This window comes from Chenopodium quinoa, unplaced genomic scaffold (assembly GCF_001683475.1).
Source record: "Chenopodium quinoa cultivar QQ74 unplaced genomic scaffold, ASM168347v1, whole genome shotgun sequence".
In the NCBI taxonomy this organism is placed as follows: Eukaryota; Viridiplantae; Streptophyta; class Magnoliopsida; order Caryophyllales; family Amaranthaceae; genus Chenopodium; species Chenopodium quinoa.
Window position 1 is genome coordinate 2286012 of NW_018744745.1, and position 21883 is coordinate 2307894.

At 38.0% G+C, this 21883-nt stretch overlaps 1 protein-coding gene and 1 long non-coding RNA gene across 2 annotated transcripts; one reads left to right on the forward strand and one right to left on the reverse strand.

Moving 5' to 3' along the window:
• Positions 1-2000: 2000 nt before the first annotated feature.
• On the reverse strand, positions 2001-3203 carry LOC110703663. The gene is made up of 2 exons (XR_002507733.1): positions 2350-3203; positions 2001-2228 (listed from the first exon to the last, which is right to left on the reverse strand). It is a non-coding gene; the product is annotated as an uncharacterized LOC110703663 (long non-coding RNA).
• Positions 3204-3248: 45 nt separating this feature from the next.
• Positions 3249-10262, forward strand: LOC110703662 (4-coumarate--CoA ligase-like 5). Its single transcript, XM_021881457.1, has 6 exons — positions 3249-4223; positions 5945-6394; positions 7100-7245; positions 9289-9356; positions 9469-9571; positions 9844-10262. Exons 1-6 carry the CDS (start codon positions 3443-3445, stop codon positions 9961-9963), a joined length of 1668 nt encoding a protein of 555 aa, XP_021737149.1. The 5' UTR covers positions 3249-3442; the 3' UTR covers positions 9964-10262.
• The last annotated feature ends 11621 nt before the right edge of the window (positions 10263-21883 follow it).

Sequence of the window (21883 nt, forward strand, 5' to 3'; positions counted from 1 at the left end):
CTCGCGCCCGGCCGGGCGCGAGAAACATACCTGATGAGAAAAAAGGCGTGCCAGATCGAGCGCGTGTTATTATTAGGAGTCGATTAGCGTCGTTTAAGTTTGTTTTAATTTAGGATTCTTGCTTAATATAAATACTTTTCCATTAAGCGAGTTTAGCATCTTTTTTACTCTTTCTTAATTCTTCTCTTTGATTTTCTCTCTCTACTTAGCTTTTAGATTAGTTTCTCTCTCTCATATACTTTGTTCTTAACTCTACTCTTAATTCGAGATTACTTTGGTAACGATTTCTTCTACTTTAATTTCAGTTATTTATTTATTTTATTCTTTTGATCATGTCTTGTTTTATTACTTTGATTAGTTTAGATTTAATTATGTGTGAGTAGTTTCCTTTCTAGGGTTTGTGGGGATTCATAAATAATATGAAGGGGTAATTTATTGTTGTTGATTATTAATGCTAAGATTAATTTCCTATTGATTGATTTAATGCTCTATGACTAGATTAGGTCTGATATTTTATGCATGAGTTTTACAATATTGATTCGAGATTCAAGAGATGAGAACTGATGTTTAGGTCTAGTTTCAATAGGCAGGTTAATTTATAAATGGTTAATTCGAGATTCGAGAGATGAGATTTAATACCGGTAAATTAATTGTGTGATTGTAATATGTAGCGAAAGCCCTTTATGATCTGATTAATTTATGCATTGATAATTGATTATTATGTTTTACCCTGGAATATTATTTATTGGTGAACCTATGCCCTAGGTCTTTTATTCATTGTTTTCTCCTTACTCTAAATCTTCGTAGTTTAGTTTCCTTTGATTATAATATTTTAGTTACTCTATAATTTAGACTGCTTGAATTAATTAGGAATAGAAAGACCAGTTACCCTGTGGATTCGACCCTACTTCCCTAAGTTAGTGGTTTTAGGAATTACTTTTGATTAGGTGATACGACTTGAGCCTGTCAGTGCCGACAAAGAAAAAAAAAAGCAAAAACAGACCAGCGGGAACCCTGAGTTAAAACCCATACTTTCAGTCACCAAAGCAGCATACAGAATGATGCTGATCAGGAGGGTTTTACCAGCAATTTTAGAGAAATGGCCAGCAAGTCACCAAGGACCAATATTCATTCAGCAAGATAACGCAACACCACATATAAAAACTGATGATGCAGAATGGTTGGAAGCAGTTCAGCCAAGCAACAAAGACATAAGGTTAGTGTTTCAACCACCTAACAGTCCAGACCTAAATGTTTTAGATCGATTTAGGCTTTTTTTAATGCTATTCAGTGTCTCAAGGATCAAACAACCCCTAAAAATTATCAAGTGCTGATACGGAATGTGCAAAATGCATACAATGAATTCTCTTCGATTAGGGGGAACAAGGTATTTTTGAGCCTGCAACTAGTCATGATTGAAATTATGAAAGCTAAGGGGGGCAATGACTACATTTTACAACACATAGCTAAGGAAAGCTTAGCCAGACAAGGCATATTACCTACTGTTTTATCCCCACCCACAGAACTTGTTCAGGAAATACTAGATGGGTTCCAAGCTGCTGAAGTAGGAACTTGGTGAGCAGCAATAAATGTTTTGGAGCACTGCCCAAATACAACACTCAGCCAACATTACAGATGCTTTTTGTAATGTAGAAATATGTATTTAGTAGGTCTTTAGTGTTAAGAATCTTAAGAGGTGCATTATGGATGAATTTAGCATGCACGTATCAGAGTTGAATGTGGATAAGCTTTTGTATAATTGACTAATGTATGTACAACTATTTGGGTACTACTTTAGAAAGACAATATGGTAGGAAATTGTAATGTAAAGTGATTGTAATATGGTAGGAAATTAATGATAAATATTTAGTTATATAAATGTGATTATGTCTATCAGGATACCATTTCAATTCACATGCAAGTGACAACAACAATAACACATCAATGCAACTTACATTCCTAATAAGGATCAATGTATTTTGAAGTCATGCATATCCAAATTGAAATACAATACAGGTAATCATGCATCATTGAGGAAGGCCATATTTTCATTATTCATTCACATAAAACCAATATTTTCATACAACAGAGCATTAGCCGATAATTACTTAATTGATTTTCCATAGAAATACGCGAGGAGGAGAAAACGACGGGGTGTTTGGGATAAATTCACCATCATCACTTTCCGACAATGAACCACCTTGCATCGATTCCATTATACCATTAACCTACAAGCAATAATTACCATGTAAAAAGTCAATTATTTTTTAATTTGCTCGTAATTCTAATTTCAATTCTCTACCATTTTATAGATATTGACTTAGAACCAAATCCAATTACACAACTTACCCAACAATGCAGAAGCTTTGAACTACACCAATTGCTTGAAAAAGCCCCAACTCGGTTTAGGGTTTCGTCTTAAGCATCAAATAGGGGTTTACAGAGAAACCTCAACAATTCATCGTTGCTACGTACCAACCACTTCGTCAATTCAAAGCGACTCACTAATATACAGCGTAGATAACCACCGGTCTCTGCATTGCCCCTGTTAGATCTGGATTTACTGCTTGTTAAAACCCCCAAATTCGAGCAAACAAAATGAACCCAAATTTTCTGTAACTATTTTTACTGGGTTTTGAAAAGGTGTGGAAAGTAATTGACGGCCGAACTACAACAACAATTGAAGGAAATTAGCATTGAATTGAGGAGTAAGGGTTATACAGATTTGAGTCCAAGCTTCAAGATATGAAGAGAGGGAAAATAAGGGTGAGTTCGAAAATATCAGAGCTAAAATAACGGTAGCATTAAAATATTATTTACATGGGGACCACTGCAGGAGAGTGAAATAATTTTTTATGTGGGAGTGGGGATCAGTTTACATTATTATATTATAAAATATTTCCTAAAATGGAAGTGTATCACTTAAAACACACGGCTGAAAATGAAAAGTGTATCACGTAGAAAAAACACGGAGAGAGTATCAAATTTTCAAATTGGAAATTGATGTTATTAAACATTAATAATTGGAACTGATGATGAAATTGGGGGAAATTGTTAGAGAAAAAGAATACTAAACCTTTTTTTTTTTCAAAATTATGAATTATGTTTGTTAATTAGGTATAGTGCACATGTTCCCCTAAAAAAAAAAAAGAAAAAAAAAAAAGAGGTATAATGCACATGTTGCTTGTCTTGTAGCATTCATCTCCAAAATTCTCTGGTCTCCACTAGAATTTCTTTCACCTGAGTTTCCACTACCATCTTTTTCGAACAGTCAACTTTCTTCTTCCACTCCACTTTGGCAACTCCCTTTTACTACTCGTAGTATATACTATATAATATATCTTCAATCTCCCTCCCTATCAAACATCAAAACTCGAGAAAGAATTATTTAGTTTACAAACGAATTTAGAACTGTCAAAAACTGACTCGACTCGACTCGAACATGGCGCAAGATAACAAAAACATGGACAAAAAAAGCGGGTTTTGCATTAGCAACTCCACCTTTTACAGCAAACGTCCAGCAATTCCACTCCCACCAAACACATCCTTAGACATCACCACCTTCATCTCCTCCCGACCCCACTGTACCACCACCGCCTTCATCGACGCCACCAATGAACGCCACGTGTCCTACTCCGAGCTCTGGTCCACTGTTGATTCCCTCTCCTTTTCTCTCTCCTCCACGTGGGGTGTACGCAAAGGCCACGTCATCCTCATTCTCTCTCCCAACTCTCTCTCCTTCCCCCTCGTCTGCCTCTCCGTCATGTCCCTCGGCGCGTTGATCACCACCACCAATCCTTTAAACACCACGCGCGAGATTTCCAAACAAATCGCGGACTCGAAGCCGTTCCTAGCCTTCACTACCCCTGAACTCGCCCCCAAGCTCGCCGGCTCCGGCATCCCGGTAATTCTACTCGGCGGTGAAAAGGGTAGTTTCGGGAACTTGAAAATATTGACGACGTTGGAGGAGATGGTCAAAGGAGAGAGAAAAGAGGTGAGAGTGAAGGAGAGAGTTTGCCAAAACGACGCCGCAGCGTTGCTGTATTCGTCGGGAACTACTGGGGAGAGTAAAGGGGTAGTTTCGTCTCATCGGAATATGATCGCAATGGTACAGACGATAATCGGACGGTTTAGATTAAATGATGAAGATCAGAGGAATGGTAATACATTTATATGTACTGTTCCCATGTTTCATATCTATGGCCTTGTTGCCTTTGCTACAGGTATTTTTACTAACCTCATATTTTATTTTATTTTTTACTGTTTTAATGGATATTATTTAGTTATTTACTACGAGTTCTAGATTTACTTTACTTGACGTTGTGATTATTACTTTATTCCTTTCGTCTTATAATATAGGACCTGTTCTCATTAACTAAAATGAGCTGATATGAACTGAATTAAATTGAATATTTTATGAGAGATAGAAATTAGAAGCTGAACTGAATTGAATTAAATTAAACTGAATAAAAATGAAGTGAAAATAATCTGAGGAGAACAGACCTATAGTGTCTATTTCATTTTATCTACACACTTACACAAAACTAATGGTAATTCATTACTCATTCATTATTATGTTTTTCTGTTTTTTTAAAGTAATGGAAATACTTTACTTTTGGGAGTAGTTAAAGTAAGTCAATGTGGGTAAATGTGGTCCAAGTGTATAATATATTCATTTTATATCATCCGTTATAATTACACTTCATTTTATCTACGCACTTACACAAAGCTAATGGTAATTCATTACTCCCTCCGTCCCCGAAAGAACGATCCATTTGGGTTGATTTTGTGAGTATTAAGAAAGTTAGATAAAAAGAAATAAAAGTATATTGGAAAGATGAATTTACATCGGGTTTGTAAAAAAGTAGAAAAAGAAAGTAATAAAAATTTTAGCAATGAGGCCGTAATTTTAGATTTTATGTTGTGACTAGTGGATGCAATATTAATGGATATCCTCATATCATTAATTTAATCTTATAGAAGTAGCTTACAGAATTCTATATCAGTATGTGAATTGATTTCGAAAAAGCATCAAGGAATGAGTTTTAACTTTGAACTGTTTATGTATGAGTTGCAAGCTAAGGTATATTTATAGAGATTTCTTTTTTATTTTAATGTCCTTTCCCAGTATCAAAAACTGAGAAGAGCCCGAAGTTGGCTAGTCCTAGTAAATCACATGTCAAATTTCTAATGTTAGACATTCGGAATATGGACATTGACTCCTTGTGCTATGGAGGATGATCTATGAAATGACACCAATCATCATGCTGTATTGTATCAAAATCGAAATGAGTGATTTTTTTTTTCTTTTTCCAAATTTTGTTAGGATATCCAGGAGAATACTTTTATTGGTATTGTAAATTTGTATGAAACCTTACTTGAGCTTGGGACATGTAGTAGTAACTAACTAATCTTTCACTTTTAGACTCCAAATTCAATAGGAATTTCAAAAAAAACGGTTATTAAAATAAAAAATTTAATAAGAAAGTAAGGCCTTGTTTAGCTCACCTTATTTTTATTTATTTTAGAAAAAATAAGTTTAGATCATATCACATCAGAGAAAACAAGTTCATATCAGATCATCGTTTTATATGCAATTTTTTTTATAGCTAATAATATTTTTGATTTCGTAATGAAAAAAAATTCTAAAAATCACATATTAATAAAATACACATTATTACGAATATAACAAAACCCCACTTGATATATTTTTTCTGTATAGATTATTGTATATTTAAGGTCAAAGTTTGGTCAAATCTGACATTGAGACTAAACCAGATCAAATAAATTCATATGAGATCAAATAAGTTTAGATAAACAAATATAAGGCGAACTAAACAGTGCCTAATAACCTTTTGGTTTGATGCTTAGAAGTTAAAACAGTTACACTGAATTAATGTTTTAGCTAATGTTGATGTTTTATGTCTTGGGCTCTTGGCCACAGGATTACTAGCAGCTGGAGCTACCATTGTTGTCTTGCCCAAATTTGAAATGAATGATTTGCTCCTAGCAATATCAAAGTACAAGGTCAGTTACTTTCCGTTGGTCCCACCAATTCTGGTAGCAATGGCAAATCACGCGGATCATATCAAGAAGAACTATGATCTGAGTTCATTGAAGCATGTTTTGTCTGGAGGCGCCCCATTAGGAAAGGAAGTGATCGAAGGATTCTTGGAGAAGTTCCCAAATGTTGTGATCATGCAGGGTTATGGGCTTACGGAGTCTACAGGCATTGGGGCTACAACAGACTGTTTGGAGGAGAGTCGGAGGTATGGGACAGCTGGGTTGCTCTCACCAAGTACGGAGGCAAAGATTGTTGACCCTGAGAGTGGAAAAGCCTTGGGGGTTAATCAGACTGGTGAACTTTGGCTTCGCAGCCATACTGTTATGAAAGGTTGTTTGCTCTTTTACTTCAATTCTTAAGTGCTCGTTGCCATTGTTTGCTTTGAAATTGTTTTCCCTCAGTAACTTTTTACAAAAATAGGAAAAAGGAGGAAGTTTATCATCTTGCTTTATGAGTTTTATGGATGGCTTGGTTGAAATTAAAATCAGCAATTATTGTTTTTTGATAAATTTATAACTAGTAAGGCTTTTTAAAACAGGAGACTAGTAAGTTTTAACATGTTGCTTTATGAATTTTATGGATGCCTTCATCTTTATTTAAATCAGCAATTTTAATCATTACCTACCTTCAAGCCCAAAAGGCGAACATCCATATTCACATATTTATCCAAGGCATCAGATCATAAATTGTTACTTAGAACTTGGACCTTGTAGTTCTGACATTGTCAAAACATCATGTATGCATATTAGATTTGGTCCCTAATAAGACTCCTGTATGCTGCTTTATAGTTTTTATTTTACTGCTTCTACTTTGAACCTGTTGCTGAGATGTATAAGTGGAGCCATAAATATGATGCTGTTGTGTAGTTGTTTACTATGTTATTCTGTTTTAAGACTGAAAATACTCAAAATGTACCAGAACTGGAAGAACATGACCTGAGTATGACCTGAAATTAATGAGTCTGATCATTCTCCTTGCCAAGCACAATTTATTTTCAGATGATATGTTGTCTAAAGTCTTACATTATTGTTGCAGGCTACTTTAACAATCATGAGGCGACTATTTCAACTCTCACTTCAGATGGTTGGCTAAAATCAGGGGATGTGTGCTATTTTGATGAAGATGGCTTCCTCTTTGTGGTCGATAGACTAAAGGAATTGATCAAGTATAAGGGATATCAGGTACTTCTTAACCCAACTAATTCCATCCCGAGTTAAATCTATAATTTAAGAAGTGGATATGTATTTTCTTTTCCCTTTTTTAGGTGGGTGTGGGTTGGGGAGTAGTAACTCTTCTTATAGTGCTTCCTTTGATGATTGATTATGTTTCTTTCCTGGAAATATTTACTTATTGATGCATCAGACTAACATACCTTATACAACTTTCTTCCTGTTATACTCGGTATCTTATAAAAACACTAGTGCATTCATTTGATCAACAAGGTTATCTGCTGTTCTGGATGCTAAGCTGACTAGTAATCTAGTATGCTCATTTCCTCATTAACTTGGCTACTTTCATCTCTAATTAACTGCAAATAGTGATATATTTTTATTTAAGTAATCAAACAAGTTTTACAGTAGATTATACAGGTATGTGTATCAACGTACCATCGACCATCAAGTTCTCTTTTGTACAAGGGAAATGCATTTCACCTTGAGTATCATGTTTTGGGTACTAAAAACTCCTACATGTGTACGGATGATTTAAACTTTTTTCTGTTTAGGTAACAACACGATATTTCTAAAAAAAAAAGTAGTCCTACAGTAGACTTGGATAAGTTCCCATGTTAATGAAATGTGAAGTGGATTCTAGTGGAGCTTGGGTAATTTAGAAAGCTCCTGCATTTCTATATATGTGGCCAACAGGAGTAGACATCAAAAAAAATGTAAACAAGTAATTGCAATGGAATAATGAATCTAAATCGATATCTTGAGCTTTTGGCTCTTTGAGAGCCTTGATGAATACGGAACATCTACTTCATTACAAGACTCAGGGCCTGTTCCGATTGACTGAACTCAGCTGAGCTGAGCTGAGTTGAACTGAACTGAACTTATTAATTAGTGATTTTTAACTACGGATTAGTGATCTTTGATTATTTATTGATTATTTATTACTATACATATGTGTATATACAAATGTACATATTATTATTATTATTATTAATTATTGATTATTATTATTATTATTATTTATTGATTATTATTATTATTATTATTGTTATTATTATTATTATTATTATTATTTATTGATTATTATTAGTATTATTATTTCAATTATTATTGTTATTATTGTTATTATTATTATTATTATTATTTATTGATTATTATTATTATTATTATTTATTACTTATTGTTATTATTATTATTATTATTAAACTTAAAGAATGAAATTTGGCTTTATATCATTAGCAATATCATTAGACGTAAATTAAGATCTGAACTGAACTGAACTGAATTGAACTGAGCTGAACTGACCTGAACTGAATTTCAACGGAAGAGAACAGACCCTCACTCTCTTTTATCTAGTATAATTCTTTTAAAAAGACCGTCTTACCATCACAAGAATACCTTGTATGTAGGTTATGTTAAGAAGAGAGTGAAATTCAGATAGGGGAAAGTGGTCTTATGATGGTAAGGTGGTCTTACACAAATATTTTAGCGAAATAGAATATGCAAACTCTCTAGTCATAAGTCTCATAACTCATGAAACTATGAGCTAGGAGCATCCATTATTATCTAGGTCTATCGAAATTGTTTTTGTAATGCCCATTTGGAATCAATAATCATGCTACTCATGTATGCCACATCCTGATAAAGCCATCATATTTGCAAAACTAAATTTATATGACTTAAATTTCGAACATGGCATGATACCCTGATGTAGTGGTGGAAAGAGGATTGAAAAAAAACTACTACTATCTTATTTATCTAGGTAATGTTAGTAAAATCCTAATGAATCCCTTAATTATGGAGGGTCGAACAACAATATGACTGCTGATTTTCGACATAGGGGTAATTGAGGTATCTTAAAGTGACTCTTAACCCTGGGTTAATATTTCTCTAATTGTTGATCTTCTGTCTGAATATGAAGATTGGTTTTAATTTAACACCATATGGTTGATAGGATGTTCACAGAAGATTAACATTATACTGAATTTTAGACGCGAAAATAATATCTTTAGTTGCTGCCCCTGAAAAATTCTCATTGATGTATTTGATATTTAGGTTCCACCTGCTGAATTAGAAGCATTGCTGCTTACTCATCCAGAAATTGCAGATGCTGCTGTTATTCCGTAAGATATTACTCTAAACATACACACATCCTTCTTTGTGATTTCATTTATTTGTCTGTATGTAAATCATTCTGAAATACCTGATATAGTAACGCTCCTTTTTACACAACAGGTTCCCAGATAAGAATGTTGGTCAGTTTCCAATGGCATACGTAGTGAGGAAAGCTGGTAGTAACTTATCTGAGAATGAAATCATGGATTTTGTAGCAAAACAGGTGAGCATGAAACAATTGTTAGACGTTTTTAAACTTAACCACGCTTATGAACTTATCTGAAGTTACTAACCCTTATTTGACTCTTATAAAAAGTTAATATTTTAGCTTGGTTAGTCCTTTGATCTAATTTTTACTTATCTGTTGAAGCAATTGGATGGGAAACATAGAGTAGAGCACAAGTTGGGATGTATAAGGAGACACGCGATGTCAAATTTGTGTTTCCGCTTGTTCATTCAAAGTTGTATGAATTAAGTTAACTTTTCATGGTGCAGGTCGCTCCTTACAAAAGAATCCGGAGGGTGGCCTTCATAGATTCTGTGCCCAAGAACGCATCTGGGAAGATTCTGCGGAAAGACCTCATCAAAATGGCTACTTCTGGCTCGAAACTGTGAGCCAGTTGTATTGTAGGAAAACAAATCTGTTTGAACCCATTGGTGACCAGCTTGTATCAAGAGCTTGGTCGCGTATATAGATTCATTGTTATTTGATATATGAGATTGCTGAGGAATTAATAACCTCCCTAGCAATATGGCATTGTCGCTGTTGTATGAATTACGTACTGGAAATCTTGAATAAGCTTGCGTATAGTTTGTTTGAGCTACAAAATTAATGGTAGTTTAACATGTACTTGTATTTGACATCAATTGCAACAGTTTATAAGGTATTCCAGTCTTTAAGATTTAGTATTGAATGGACATGTAATGTAGGCTTCTAGAAAAGTAGAGAGAAATTACGTATCTTAAAAACATAATATCCCTGTGAGCTATCTTTTAGGGACACAGAGAGTAATTTGTATATTGTCGATTGTCACAGTACGTGTTGCAATAAAACTTGCAATCAAACTATGCAATTTTTGGTCTCCTGGCTTCTCTATTGTATAGTTATGGAGGTAATTTGAAGATCTAGCTTTAGACTGTTGGCCTTAGGTTGTCACATTCTCAATTTTAATTACATTGTCAGCATAACTATCAAATTTGAACGAGGGTATATATATGAACAAAATTGAAGAAGAAAAATGCTATAATAGCCAAAAACACAAAGCCTAAAAATTCAAATAGACCCCTTGATTGTGGTTGGGATGCATAGTACGGATGAATTATTAAAATATTGTTATAGGGGATATTCTAAGGTGATCTACTAAGGCTAAGGGTATATCCTATTTCTTATATAAAGGCTTGTTTAGTTCATCATATTTGTGCTTATCTGATTTAATCTGATCTAGTTTGATCTTATTTGATTTGATTGTCAGATTTGACCAAATTTTAATTTTAAGTGTACGATAATAAATGAAAAAAAGGCCTTGTTAGATTCCTAATAATGTGTATTTTACTACTATGTAATTTTCCTAATTTTTTCATTTTTATTAAAGATATTTAACGATAAAAAAATACATATAAAAAAAAGTTGAACAAAACCAGGTCTAAGGGCCTGTTCAGTTCAACTCCAATCAGTTTAGTTCATTTCAGTTTAGCTCTAATTAGTTCAGTTCAGCTCAGTTCAGTAAATGTGAACATGCCCTAAATGTAACTTTTTACAATCCCCACAACGGCCAAGTCATAATAATAATAATCATTAATTAAAAAAAAAAGATTGTGTTTAGATTGTGAATTGAACTAAGGAATTATCATGTACATTTTTTTTTGTTTTGTGTTTTTTGCCAAGAATGTAATTGACCATATTGGTATAAAAGTTAACACCCTTATGACAGATTGGTATAAAAGTTCTTGCCGGCGACATATTGGTATAAAAATTAACATGTGGCGACATATTAGTATATAAGTCAACAAATTGCGATATTTACCCCTATTTTCTCGCCGGAGGATATGCGTATGATACACGCGCTTAATTTTAGTGCTAATAACTTTTATTTGACATTTTTTTTTTGTACTTTTCTCTACTTTTCATATTAATTTTAAAAAATTATGAAGAAAAAATAAAAAAAATAAAAAATAAAAAAAGTTGAAAGCCCAAAAGTGATGAGAAAGAAGCTAGGGGAAAACGAATAGGAAAGCTTGAGCAAATGGATATAAGCTTGATTGTATTGAGGGCGTTGGTCATTGAAGCATCACAAGGGTAGATTCTTCTTATTTTTTTTTAAAAACACACACACACACATATATATTCTTATTATATTGTTGATTTACAAAGTTGTGGGTGTAATTAAACAAATGAAGTAATAATGAAAGTTAGCGTCTACTAGTAATTGGTTTTGAAATTAAATAACTAATATTGAGATTTTGTTTATTGTTTATTAGTTCTTTGGGGTTTTATCCAGTGGCGGATCCACGTTGACGCCCGGGGGGGCTCGTGCTACCCCCACGAAGAAGAAAAGAAAAAAAAATGGAAAAGCATCCCTTATATCTGTATATATATTATAATTTGTAATAATGTTAAATGACTCTAGCATTGCTTCAGTGGTTAGGGAGTTGGATGGGTGAACAATCTTTGTTTAAGAAGTTCAGGGTTCGAGACCCCATAGCATCAATTTTTTTTGCTTTGAACCCAATTGAATTTTCATTTATAATTTTTTTTTTTCATTTTCACACTTTTTATAAACAGTCCTTGTTAATATGAAATACTCTCTCTATTATATTCTTCTCATTTTCATTACATAATATTTATTGCATTTATTTGGCCATTATTAAATGTTATTTATAATCGTATGAAAATTTACACTGAAATAAATATAAAAAATCATACTCCAACTGTGTTTAAATAAATGAAACTTTTTGACTTTTTGTACAATTTATCTAATTCAGTTTAGCTAATATTTTGTGATTTATACATAACAATAAATAAATTCATGTGGGTACTTGTTGGAATCGTCAAATTTATTACTTTAATATTCAATTATTATAAGATTAATTATTAAAGATATTTTCATTCAAAGTTTTACGTTAGCATATGTGCACAAGGAAAAATTTATACCAAAGTTTTCGTTATAAATTCATATGTAACTTTGACAAAATAAAAAATAAACAGGTAGAAAGTTTATAATATTATAATCGATATCCACAATATAATTGAACTTTTTTTTTGACGAGACACAATATAATTGAACTTGTCAATATAAATGTCTAAATTTGATTGTTAATTATTATACGACTATACAACGCATTATATCCATGTTTGGCTGATTATATATTATGATACGTTACAACAATGTTATTATTATTATTATTATTATTATTATTATTATTACTATTATTATTATTATTATTATCTAGTGCTACCCCTAGTTCAGATTCTTGGATCCGCCACTGGTTTTATCATTTGATTGATTTATCAAAGTTATTGTATTGGAAGGGAAGAGGGAAAAAATATTATTTGGTGCTGAATAAGTATATTATGATAATAAATAAGATTGCAAAAGTAATTAAAACAAAATTTTGAAGTATACAATACGCTCTTTCAACCGAAGAAAAAATAGGGCGGGGTAAATGTCACAATTTGTTAATTTATATACCAATATGTCGCCGGCAATAACTTATATACCAATATGTCATAAGGGTGTTAACTTATATACCAATATGGTCAATTGACCCATATTTTCCCTGTTAAATGATTTTTCTTAATTAATAGACTTATTAAATCAAACTTATGTTTGTTGGCATTGATTTCCAAAAAGATAAAACCGAAAACAACCAAATATTAGTCTAGATTAATTGACAAGAAGCAACAAGATGTGTAGCACCTTAAAAAGTTGGTCAATTTAGATTTCCACATGAAAATATGGATTTCCTTCAACCACCATCTAAGTTCAAACAAATTACAAGAAATTAAGCAAAAAGAAAAAGAGGTATGGAAAGAATATTAGACAGCAAATTGCACATAAGAAGCCATGGAATTAATAGAGGAAGAAGGTACCAAGAAAGAGCTCCTTTTTTATGGCTATTTGCAATTTCAATTATTCATAGTCTGGGTTTTTGCAACTTTACACTTGCATCACTTCCATTGACGGCTATGACATCATCGTAAAATTATATAAGTACGTACCATTTTAATTTATTTGCTCATTTTATCACTTTATTTTCTTTGTCCTACTTTATTTTCTTTGTCCTTTTCCCCAAGTATCTTAATCAAAAGTGAAACTCACTTAACTTGAAAGATTGCTTTACCAAACTTAGATAAAAACATAAGAATTCAGTTACATACGAAACATTGAGCAAGAACGTAACTATGTGACACTAATGGTAAGTTTAATTTGATTACTTTGATCCTACGCTGTCCTTTTAACTGTGGAGTATATTTTATCACGCACTCTCTTTCACATGAGAGTCCTCAAGATTGAAATGTGCGTGAGTAATTTAGCATAAGTTTTCAAGTACTCAGCGTTAGATATTTCATTTGAAAGGAAATATAAATGTTTCGGGTGAAAACAACGGGACCTTGCTGAAGGTCCGCTGAAATGGAGAAGACTGGATTCGGTCCAAGTTATGTTGGGCCGAAGGTTTCCTGCACAGTAAACACACGTAAACTAGCCTCGGGGGTGTTGCCGAGGAAGGCCCCTCCGATGCTAAAGTCAGTACAATGTGTAGAAAGAAGACACTATGCAAGAGAGTTTGTAGCTTGAGGCTTTTGTGGAATATATCTGAATATCTCAATGAGTATATGAATCAGAATATGAATATGAACGTGTATATGAACATGAAAAAGTGAATGTGTCAATATGATGGCTTTTATACCTCATCATACATGGAGAGGTTGGGCTTCAGCCCAATTGGCTTGCTTTGTGGGCTGACCTTTGACTTTTGCACAATTGGAGAGTTGAACCTTGACCTTGGGCTTTTAATTGGATCATTTAGTGCTTAGGCCCAATTTTGAATAAATTGGACCCAAACAACTTGCCCCCCAGACCCGATTTGGAAGGATGACGGGTCGGGTTTGATTAAATTCAGAAAAGGAGGGAAGTAAATGATTTAATTGATCCAAAAATTTGAATTTAAACCGTAATTAATGAGATAACAACGGTTAATGATTGCGGAAGTTGGACGGATAATGGGCAGTTTAATCGCAAGATCATGTGTTTAATGGTTACTTAGTGGGTATTTAAGAGAAATTAAAACACAGACTCCTCGTATCCCGTACCTGGAGATATAAACGAAGGCGCGTCATTCTCCTCACTTATTCACCAACACAAACCCAAAATTCTCAAGAGAGAAACCAAGAACCCGCATCAAAACTTCGCAAATTCCCCGAGCATTTAAGCTTAGAAACTGAGACTTGCCACTACGAACTCGTAAATCGGCAACTTTCGCTTCAGATTAAGGTAAATTCCTTTGATTTCAGTTTATTTTTCTTCGAATTCGAACTCCTTCCCCTTTTCTTTCGACTTTTCTCTTCGAAATAATCAATGGCAAGAGGAGTTAGAGGTAGAGCCCGTGCTCCAAGAAGAGCAAGGCCGTTTCCCGATCCTAGGAACAGGATTGGGACCTGGAATGGTCAAAGGCCGGAGTCTGACCCTGCTGAAGGGATTAGGGCGACTCCCCTTTCCTCGGCTCCTCCTCAAAGAACGGGTGAGCCGAGCGCTTCTGGACGGGATGATGAAGTTCCCGCTGTCCTTTGGGATATCCTCCCTGGGTTTTCAAAATGGGAGAATGCCGAAGTCGCTTCGGCCATGATAAAGAACCGCCCCTACTCATGGTGGGTAGAGAACGCCGATCAATATCGATTTGCCGAGCAAATTGAGTTGCATTACGGCATTTTTGAAGCTGATGGGTATTGGTGCCGAATGCCCTCGGCATCCGATAGAATCCATCGTCCACCCCCGGGGTATGTGGGGGTGTACACAAGACAGCTTCAGTATGGGCTGAGGTTCCCTTTGGACGTATTCGTCCGAGACTTGCTGATCCATTACAACATCTCTCTATGTCAGCTAACCCCTACCAGCATCCGAAGGGTGATGACATACCTATGGGTCTGCAAGTTCTTCAAGTACGTGCCGAACCTGCACTGCTTCAAAAAGCTCCATCGGCTAGTGCCAAATATTCAAAGTGGGCACGGAAGCCATGGTTCTGGGTGGTACCGGATTGAGTCCCGGCCCCAATACTTGACCATGTGGCCAAACGACTCTTCAGACAAGGACTGGAGAGGTCAATGGATTTGGGTTAGGGCGCCCACAGATCCGGGCCACCCTTGCGTCTTCAGCGCTCCCCGGTACCTAGCTGAGCCTGATCCCGAAATGGGAAGTCTAGGTCCCCCCGCAGATAACGGGGCGGATCCGAACCTGGATCAGCAACATATCTTCGGCAAGCTGCCGAACCGGGGGGGGGAGTGGTCGAATGCAGCATATCCCGGAGACTTGGCTCCCCGATACGCATTACGTTTTCCAAGAGAACATGCTAGCAGCTGTTGGCCTCAGCCGAAAGTTTAAGGATGGTAAGCTTCTTCGGCTGGGGCCGAGGCTTTTTAACTACCTCTTTTTCTTCTCTCGCTTTGCTTTTTTATGCTGTGCCGATCTATCTGAGCTAAACTTTCCCCTTTCCTTTTTTCAGAGCGGGACGAGACCAACGTTGGCATTAACTACGCTCGTCTTGGTGTCAACCGAGAGCGAGTTGTAACTGAACGAGCCCCGTCTATCACTGAGCCGAGGCATAGGGAAGTTCATCTAGACTCTTCCCACTTCCAAATTGAGGCTGTTGCTCTGTATCAGAGGCAGAAGCCTTGGTGGAAGAAGAGAGACCCTTGGTTTCAGCTGCTGAACGAAGAAGCTGAAGCTGCCCGCACAGCCGAAGAGGTTGCACGGGTACTCGAAGCTTGCGAAGGAGGAGAAGGGTCCTCCAGAGCTGCTGAAGCCGAAGCTGCAGCTAGAGCAGCTGAAGAAGACGAGGCTTTGCTGAAGACCTCGGTGAGCTTTCAGACAACTTTTTCTTTTTTCTTTTCCTTTTTTTTTTTTTTTTTTTTTTTTTTTTTTACTCACACTCTTCTTCCCCTCTGTCTGTTACAGTCTGAAGAGAGTAACAGACACAGAGAAGGCAAAGCTCCTGTTCGTCCCGAAGACCAAATACAAGAGTCTTCAGACTCAGATATGGACGAGCAGCCCCTTCTGAAAAGGCGCCGAAGGATGGCCATCATCGGCCCTCATGACTTTCAGCAGAGGCCGATGACCATCGGCGTCGCAATAAGGGAACCTGAGGAAGGCAACGGATCGCCGAGGGTTCCCCAGCCAACACCCCAATCACCTCAAAAGACCCCTCCGCCACCTCCTGAGATGGAGGTGGATCAGAGAACTCCCGAACCTAAGGGAGGGGTCGAAGAAGAAATCAAGAAGAGTGCTGCTGAGCACGAAAATAAGGATGCCGTGATGTCCAGTGCTGAGGGCTTCACGGCAGACATCGCAAGAGAGGTTGAGGCTTTCGTCCTCACCCCTGAAGAAGAGGAGGTCATAGTAATTGACTCCTCTGAGAAGGATGATGCTGAGACAACCAAAGCTAATCAAGCTCCATCGTCATCCTTCCCTTCCTTCCAGACTCTGCATTCTGGAGAAATGGGTTTTCTCGGCCCCCCGAATTCCAATCCCAGACCACATCTGGGACCTCATATGGGGTCAAAACCGAGAAGGAGCTGCAGCCTACTTCGGCAATTTTGCTGGCATGTCCGAAGTAGACAGGGCAAGGATCTGGTCGCTGAAGGCCACTGCTGGGATGGGCGAATCCAGCAGATCAGTTCCTGACCCAGCCAGGTCTAACCAACTGCTGATGATGCAGGTAATTTTCCTTGTCTTTATATATATATATATTTATATATATATTTATTTATTTTTTTTTTTATTCTTATTTTTGTCTTCCTGTTTTCAGTTCGTGCACAATCAGACTCTCACTGTAGAGCTGATAGATACCCTACAAGATAGGGTAGACGCTGCTGTGCACGACAAGAAGGTGGCTGAAGAGGAAGTAAAGCTTGCTAAGCTGAAGCAAGCAGCAGCTGAAGAGAAGCAGCAGGAGGTTGAGGAGTACGAGAAAAGAGCTGCTGAAGCCCTGAAAACCTTCTGCGATGCTATGGAGAAGGAAGTTTTTCCCCCACTGATGGAAGGGGAAAAATTCCTCCAGGAGCATATGGGAGTGGACGTCTCCAAATTCAAGGCTGCTGTTGAGAGCCGAATTCAAGAAGGAACTGCTGCACAAGCTGAAGTGCAGCAGCGTCTAGAGGCTCTTGAAGCCAGCCGAATGGCTGCTGAAGAGTTGCTCCTGGCCAAAGACGTCCAACTCTCAGAGGCTGCTGCTGCTGCTGAAGCCCAAAGAGCTAAATTCCAAGAGGCTGAGGATCAACTGCTGATCCAGAAAGTTGAAGTGGCTTAAGCTCAGACAAAGGCTTTCCAAATTCAGCAAGAGCTGAATGAGCTGAAAGGTTCCTCCTCCAAGGTCGCTGATGAGCTGAAGAAATCCAAGGAAGACTTGGAGGAGACCCAGAAGAAGCTGGCTGATGCTGAGGCTTTACTCAAAGTCCGTGTCTATACCCAAGAGGAATATGAGATGGGTTTCAGAAACGGATTCCGAGTATGCCGAAGAGTCTGCCTTCATGCTGAGCCGAAGCTGGACTGGTCTAAATGTGCTGAGTGGGTCCAGAATCCCGAAGACCCTCACATGAAGTATGCTACTCCAGCCGAAGCTGAAATCCTTAAGGCTGAGGAAGCCGAAGAGGAAGCTGAGAGACTGGAGTTGGAAGCTGAGCAGAGGGAAAGGGAGGCTCGGCAGAGTGCAAAGCCCGCTTCTTCTGCTGCTGGGGCTGAGGCCACCATGGGGCTCAACGCTGATCAGTCTGATCCTCAGGCTGAAGCATAGGAACTCGGGCAGTCGTCTTCAGAATCTTGCGGTTCATCATGTGCTTAACTTTAGACTTGCCGCTTTCTGAGTTTTTTGCCTTGTTTTTTGCTTCAGCTTGCCTTGTCGTACAGCAGTTTTATTTTTTTGCTAATGTACGTATTTCGGCAGCTGTTATTTTCCGCTTGTGGGCGGCTGCCGATACTGAATTATTGAACTTGTAGCTCAATTTTTGAGCATGAAATATTAATCTGATGCTCTTTTCTTCAGTTGCTTTATTTTGATGCTCTTTTCTTCAGTTGCTTTATTTTTGAATGCTTTACTGTTTCTTTTCTTCAATTCTGCCGAACATACTTGCACTGAGTGCTTCTTGCCCCCCCAGAAATTGAAGTATGACTTCAGCTGAATAAGCAATTTCTTTACTTCTTCAAAATGGGTATCCGAAACACAGGGCCAACTGAAGGCAATGCTTGGGATATTAGCTTTCTGGGATACAAGGCTCAGTTAAGGCAATATCCCAGAATTGTCCATGGACTAACCTCTTTAGAACAAGTCTTACTGAAGTTTGACTTCAGCTGAAAGACCAGTGTTCTTAAAGAAGACGCATATCCGAAACACAGGGCCAACTGAAGGCAATGTTTCGAATAATGGCTTTCTGGGATACAAGGCTCAGTTAAGGCAATATCTCAGAATTGTCCATGGACTAATGTCTTTGGAGAACAGGTCTTACTGAAGTTTGACTTCAGCTGAAAGACCAGTGTTCTTTAAAAAGACTTCTGTCAGCCATCCGAAACCCAGTTACCCGAAGGCGAAGGTTTCAGACGAGGCTGATTTAAAAATTTTTAACTGTTGTTGTTATCCTTGATTTTCTGTCTATCTTTGAAAAATGGATACCCGAAACACAAGGCCAACTTAAGGCAATGTTTCGGATAATGGCTCTCTGGGATACAAGGCTCAGTTAAGGCAATATCCCAGAATTGTCCATGGACTCATGTCTTTGGAGAACAAGTCTTACTGAAGTTTGACTTCAGCTGAAAGACCGGTGTTCTTTAAAAAGACGAGTTTTGTCAGCAATCTGAAACCCAGTTACCCGAAGGCGAAGGTTTCGGACGAGGCTGAATAAAAAACCCTTAAAGAGTAGATAGAACAAAGAAAATTTTGAAAGGATAAAAAGTTGTAAATATTTATATAAATGGCGGCTCCAAGGCCTTTCATTAGTTCAAAGTGTACTTACAAAGATTGTTCTGCCCCGAAGGGTTTACACATGGTATTTTTTCAGTACATCAGTGTTCCAGTGATTTTTCAACTCAGTTCCATCCAACTGCCGAAGTCGGTATGTCCCTGGCTGAAGCTCATCATAAATTTCATAAGGTCCCTCCCATGTAGCTGAGAGTTTCCCATGGATTCGGCCTTTCTGAACTGCAGCAGCATTCCGAAGGACAAGATCTCCAATTTTGAGAGGCCTTGCATGGACCCTTCGGTTATAAAATTTGCTGACTCTCTGCTTATAGGCGGCCATTTTATCTCGGGCTGAGTCTCTTACTTCGTCGAGGAAATCAAGAGATTCCCTCATCAGTCGCTCGTTCTCAGCCGAGAAATGGTGCACTCGAAGGCTCTCAGAGCCAATTTCCACTGGAAGGACGGCTTCGGCACCATATACCAGTTCAAAAGGTGAGTGGCCCGTTGCCTCTTTTTCAGTTGTCCGAAGGGACCAAAGGGTTCCAGGGAGCTCCTCTAGCCATTTGGACTTTTGATCTTCCACCCTCTTCTTGAGGGCATTTAAGATCTGTTTATTTGCTGCTTCGGCTTGTCCGTTACTTTGTGGGTGGCATACTGCTGAATATGCCAGTTTGATGCCGAACTGATCTGTATATCGCTTCAGCGGTAAGTTATCAAATTGCCTCCCATGATCGAAGACAAATACTCTCGGGATGCCAAAGCGAGTGATGATATTCTGCCAGATAAATTTTCTGACAGTTTGCTCTGTAATGTTCGAGGCTGCTTCGGCCTCGATCCATTTACTGAAGTAGTCGACACCAACTATCAGCCATTTTTTCTGGTACACAGCCTCTGGAAATGGTCCCAGTATATCCAGTCCCCATTGGGCAAATGGGAGTGGATTAAGGATCGGCTGAAGATCCCTTGCTGGCTGATGGATAACTGGAGCATATTTTTGACATTTTTCGCATTTCCGAACCAGCTCCTTAGCATCTGCGATCATGGTGGGCCAGTAATATCCAGCCCTCAATGCCTTGTGGGCTAAGGTTCTTCCCCCAATGTGGTTCCCACAGATGCCGAGGTGAATCTCCCGTAGGATATAATCTGCATCTGTTGGTCCCACGCATTTCAGCAATGGGGCTGAGAAGGACTTTTTCAGAAGTTCCCCCCTGAAGACAATGAACCTAGAACTGGTTCTCTTCATCTTGGAGGCCAAAGCTTTATCCTCAAGAGTTTCTCCCCGAAGCTTGAAAGCTAAGATGGGTTCCATCCAACTAGGCTCTGGGTCAGCGCAGCACACTTCAGGTGCTTCGTCGACACTTCTCTCTCGACGCACTTCTACATATACAGACCTGTTCAGCTCGGTAAAAGATGAACTAGCAAGTTTGGAGAGTGCATCGGCTTGAGTATTCTGACCCCTTGGGATCAGCTAAACCTCAAAAGTTTTCAGCTCTGCAATGACTGATTTGATCTTGGCAAGATAAGCTATCATGGAGGGCTCTTTGGCCTCATAGCTGCCACTGATCTGATATACAACTAGCTGAGAGTCTGTTTTTAAGCAGACATGATCGGCTTCCAAGGAGATGCATAATTGTAGGCCGACGATTGCTGCCTCATATTCGGCTTCATTGTTCGAGGCCTTAAAAGAAAATTTTAGTGCATACTCAAAGGATTTGCCTTCGGGAGAAGTTATCACTACTCCTGCCCCCGAACCGTTTTCGGTGGAAGACCCATCCGTAAACACGGTCCAGACTTTCTTTTCACTGTCCAGCGCTTCTTGGTATGAGCATTCGGCCAAGAAATCCGCTAGGGCTTGAGCCTTAATGGCAGCCCTCGGACGGTAGCTGATGCTGAATTCGGTGAGCTCAAAAGCCCACTTGGCTAGCCTACCGGATTTTTCAACCTTGCCGAGAACTTTTTCCAGCGGCTGATCAGTTAAGACCACTATCTGATGGCAATCAAAGTAGGGCCTCAGCTTCCGAGCAGCTACTACTACCGCGAAAGCAACTTTTCTCGAGTAGAGGATAGCGGGTCTCGGCATCCGTCAGTGTATGACTGACGAAATAGATCGGTTGTTGACTCTTACTCTCTTCCCTCAGCAATACTGCGCTGATGGTGGCCGGGCTAACGGCCACATATAGGTATAAAGTTTCTCCTTCAGCTGGACTAGCCAGCGTTGGGAGTCGAGCCAGATGCTCCCGAAGCTGTTGAAAGGCGTCTTTTTGCTCTTCCTCCCAAACAAGCTCTTTTGTTTTCGGGAGTTTCAGTGCTTTGAAGAAGGGTAACCCCTTATCCGAAGCTCTGGAAATGAACCTCGAGAGGGCTGCCATTCTTC

Excerpts from the sequence above, each read along its gene's own strand:
- LOC110703662 (XM_021881457.1), top strand. The coding sequence starts at position 3,443 with ATGGCGCAAGATAACAAAAACATGGACAAAAAAAGCGGGTTTTGCATT. Across the intron at positions 9,357-9,468 it reads GCAGATGCTGCTGTTATTCC|GTTCCCAGATAAGAATGTTG; the intron begins GTAAGATATTAC and ends TTTACACAACAG. Across the intron at positions 9,572-9,843 it reads TGGATTTTGTAGCAAAACAG|GTCGCTCCTTACAAAAGAAT; the intron begins GTGAGCATGAAA and ends TTCATGGTGCAG.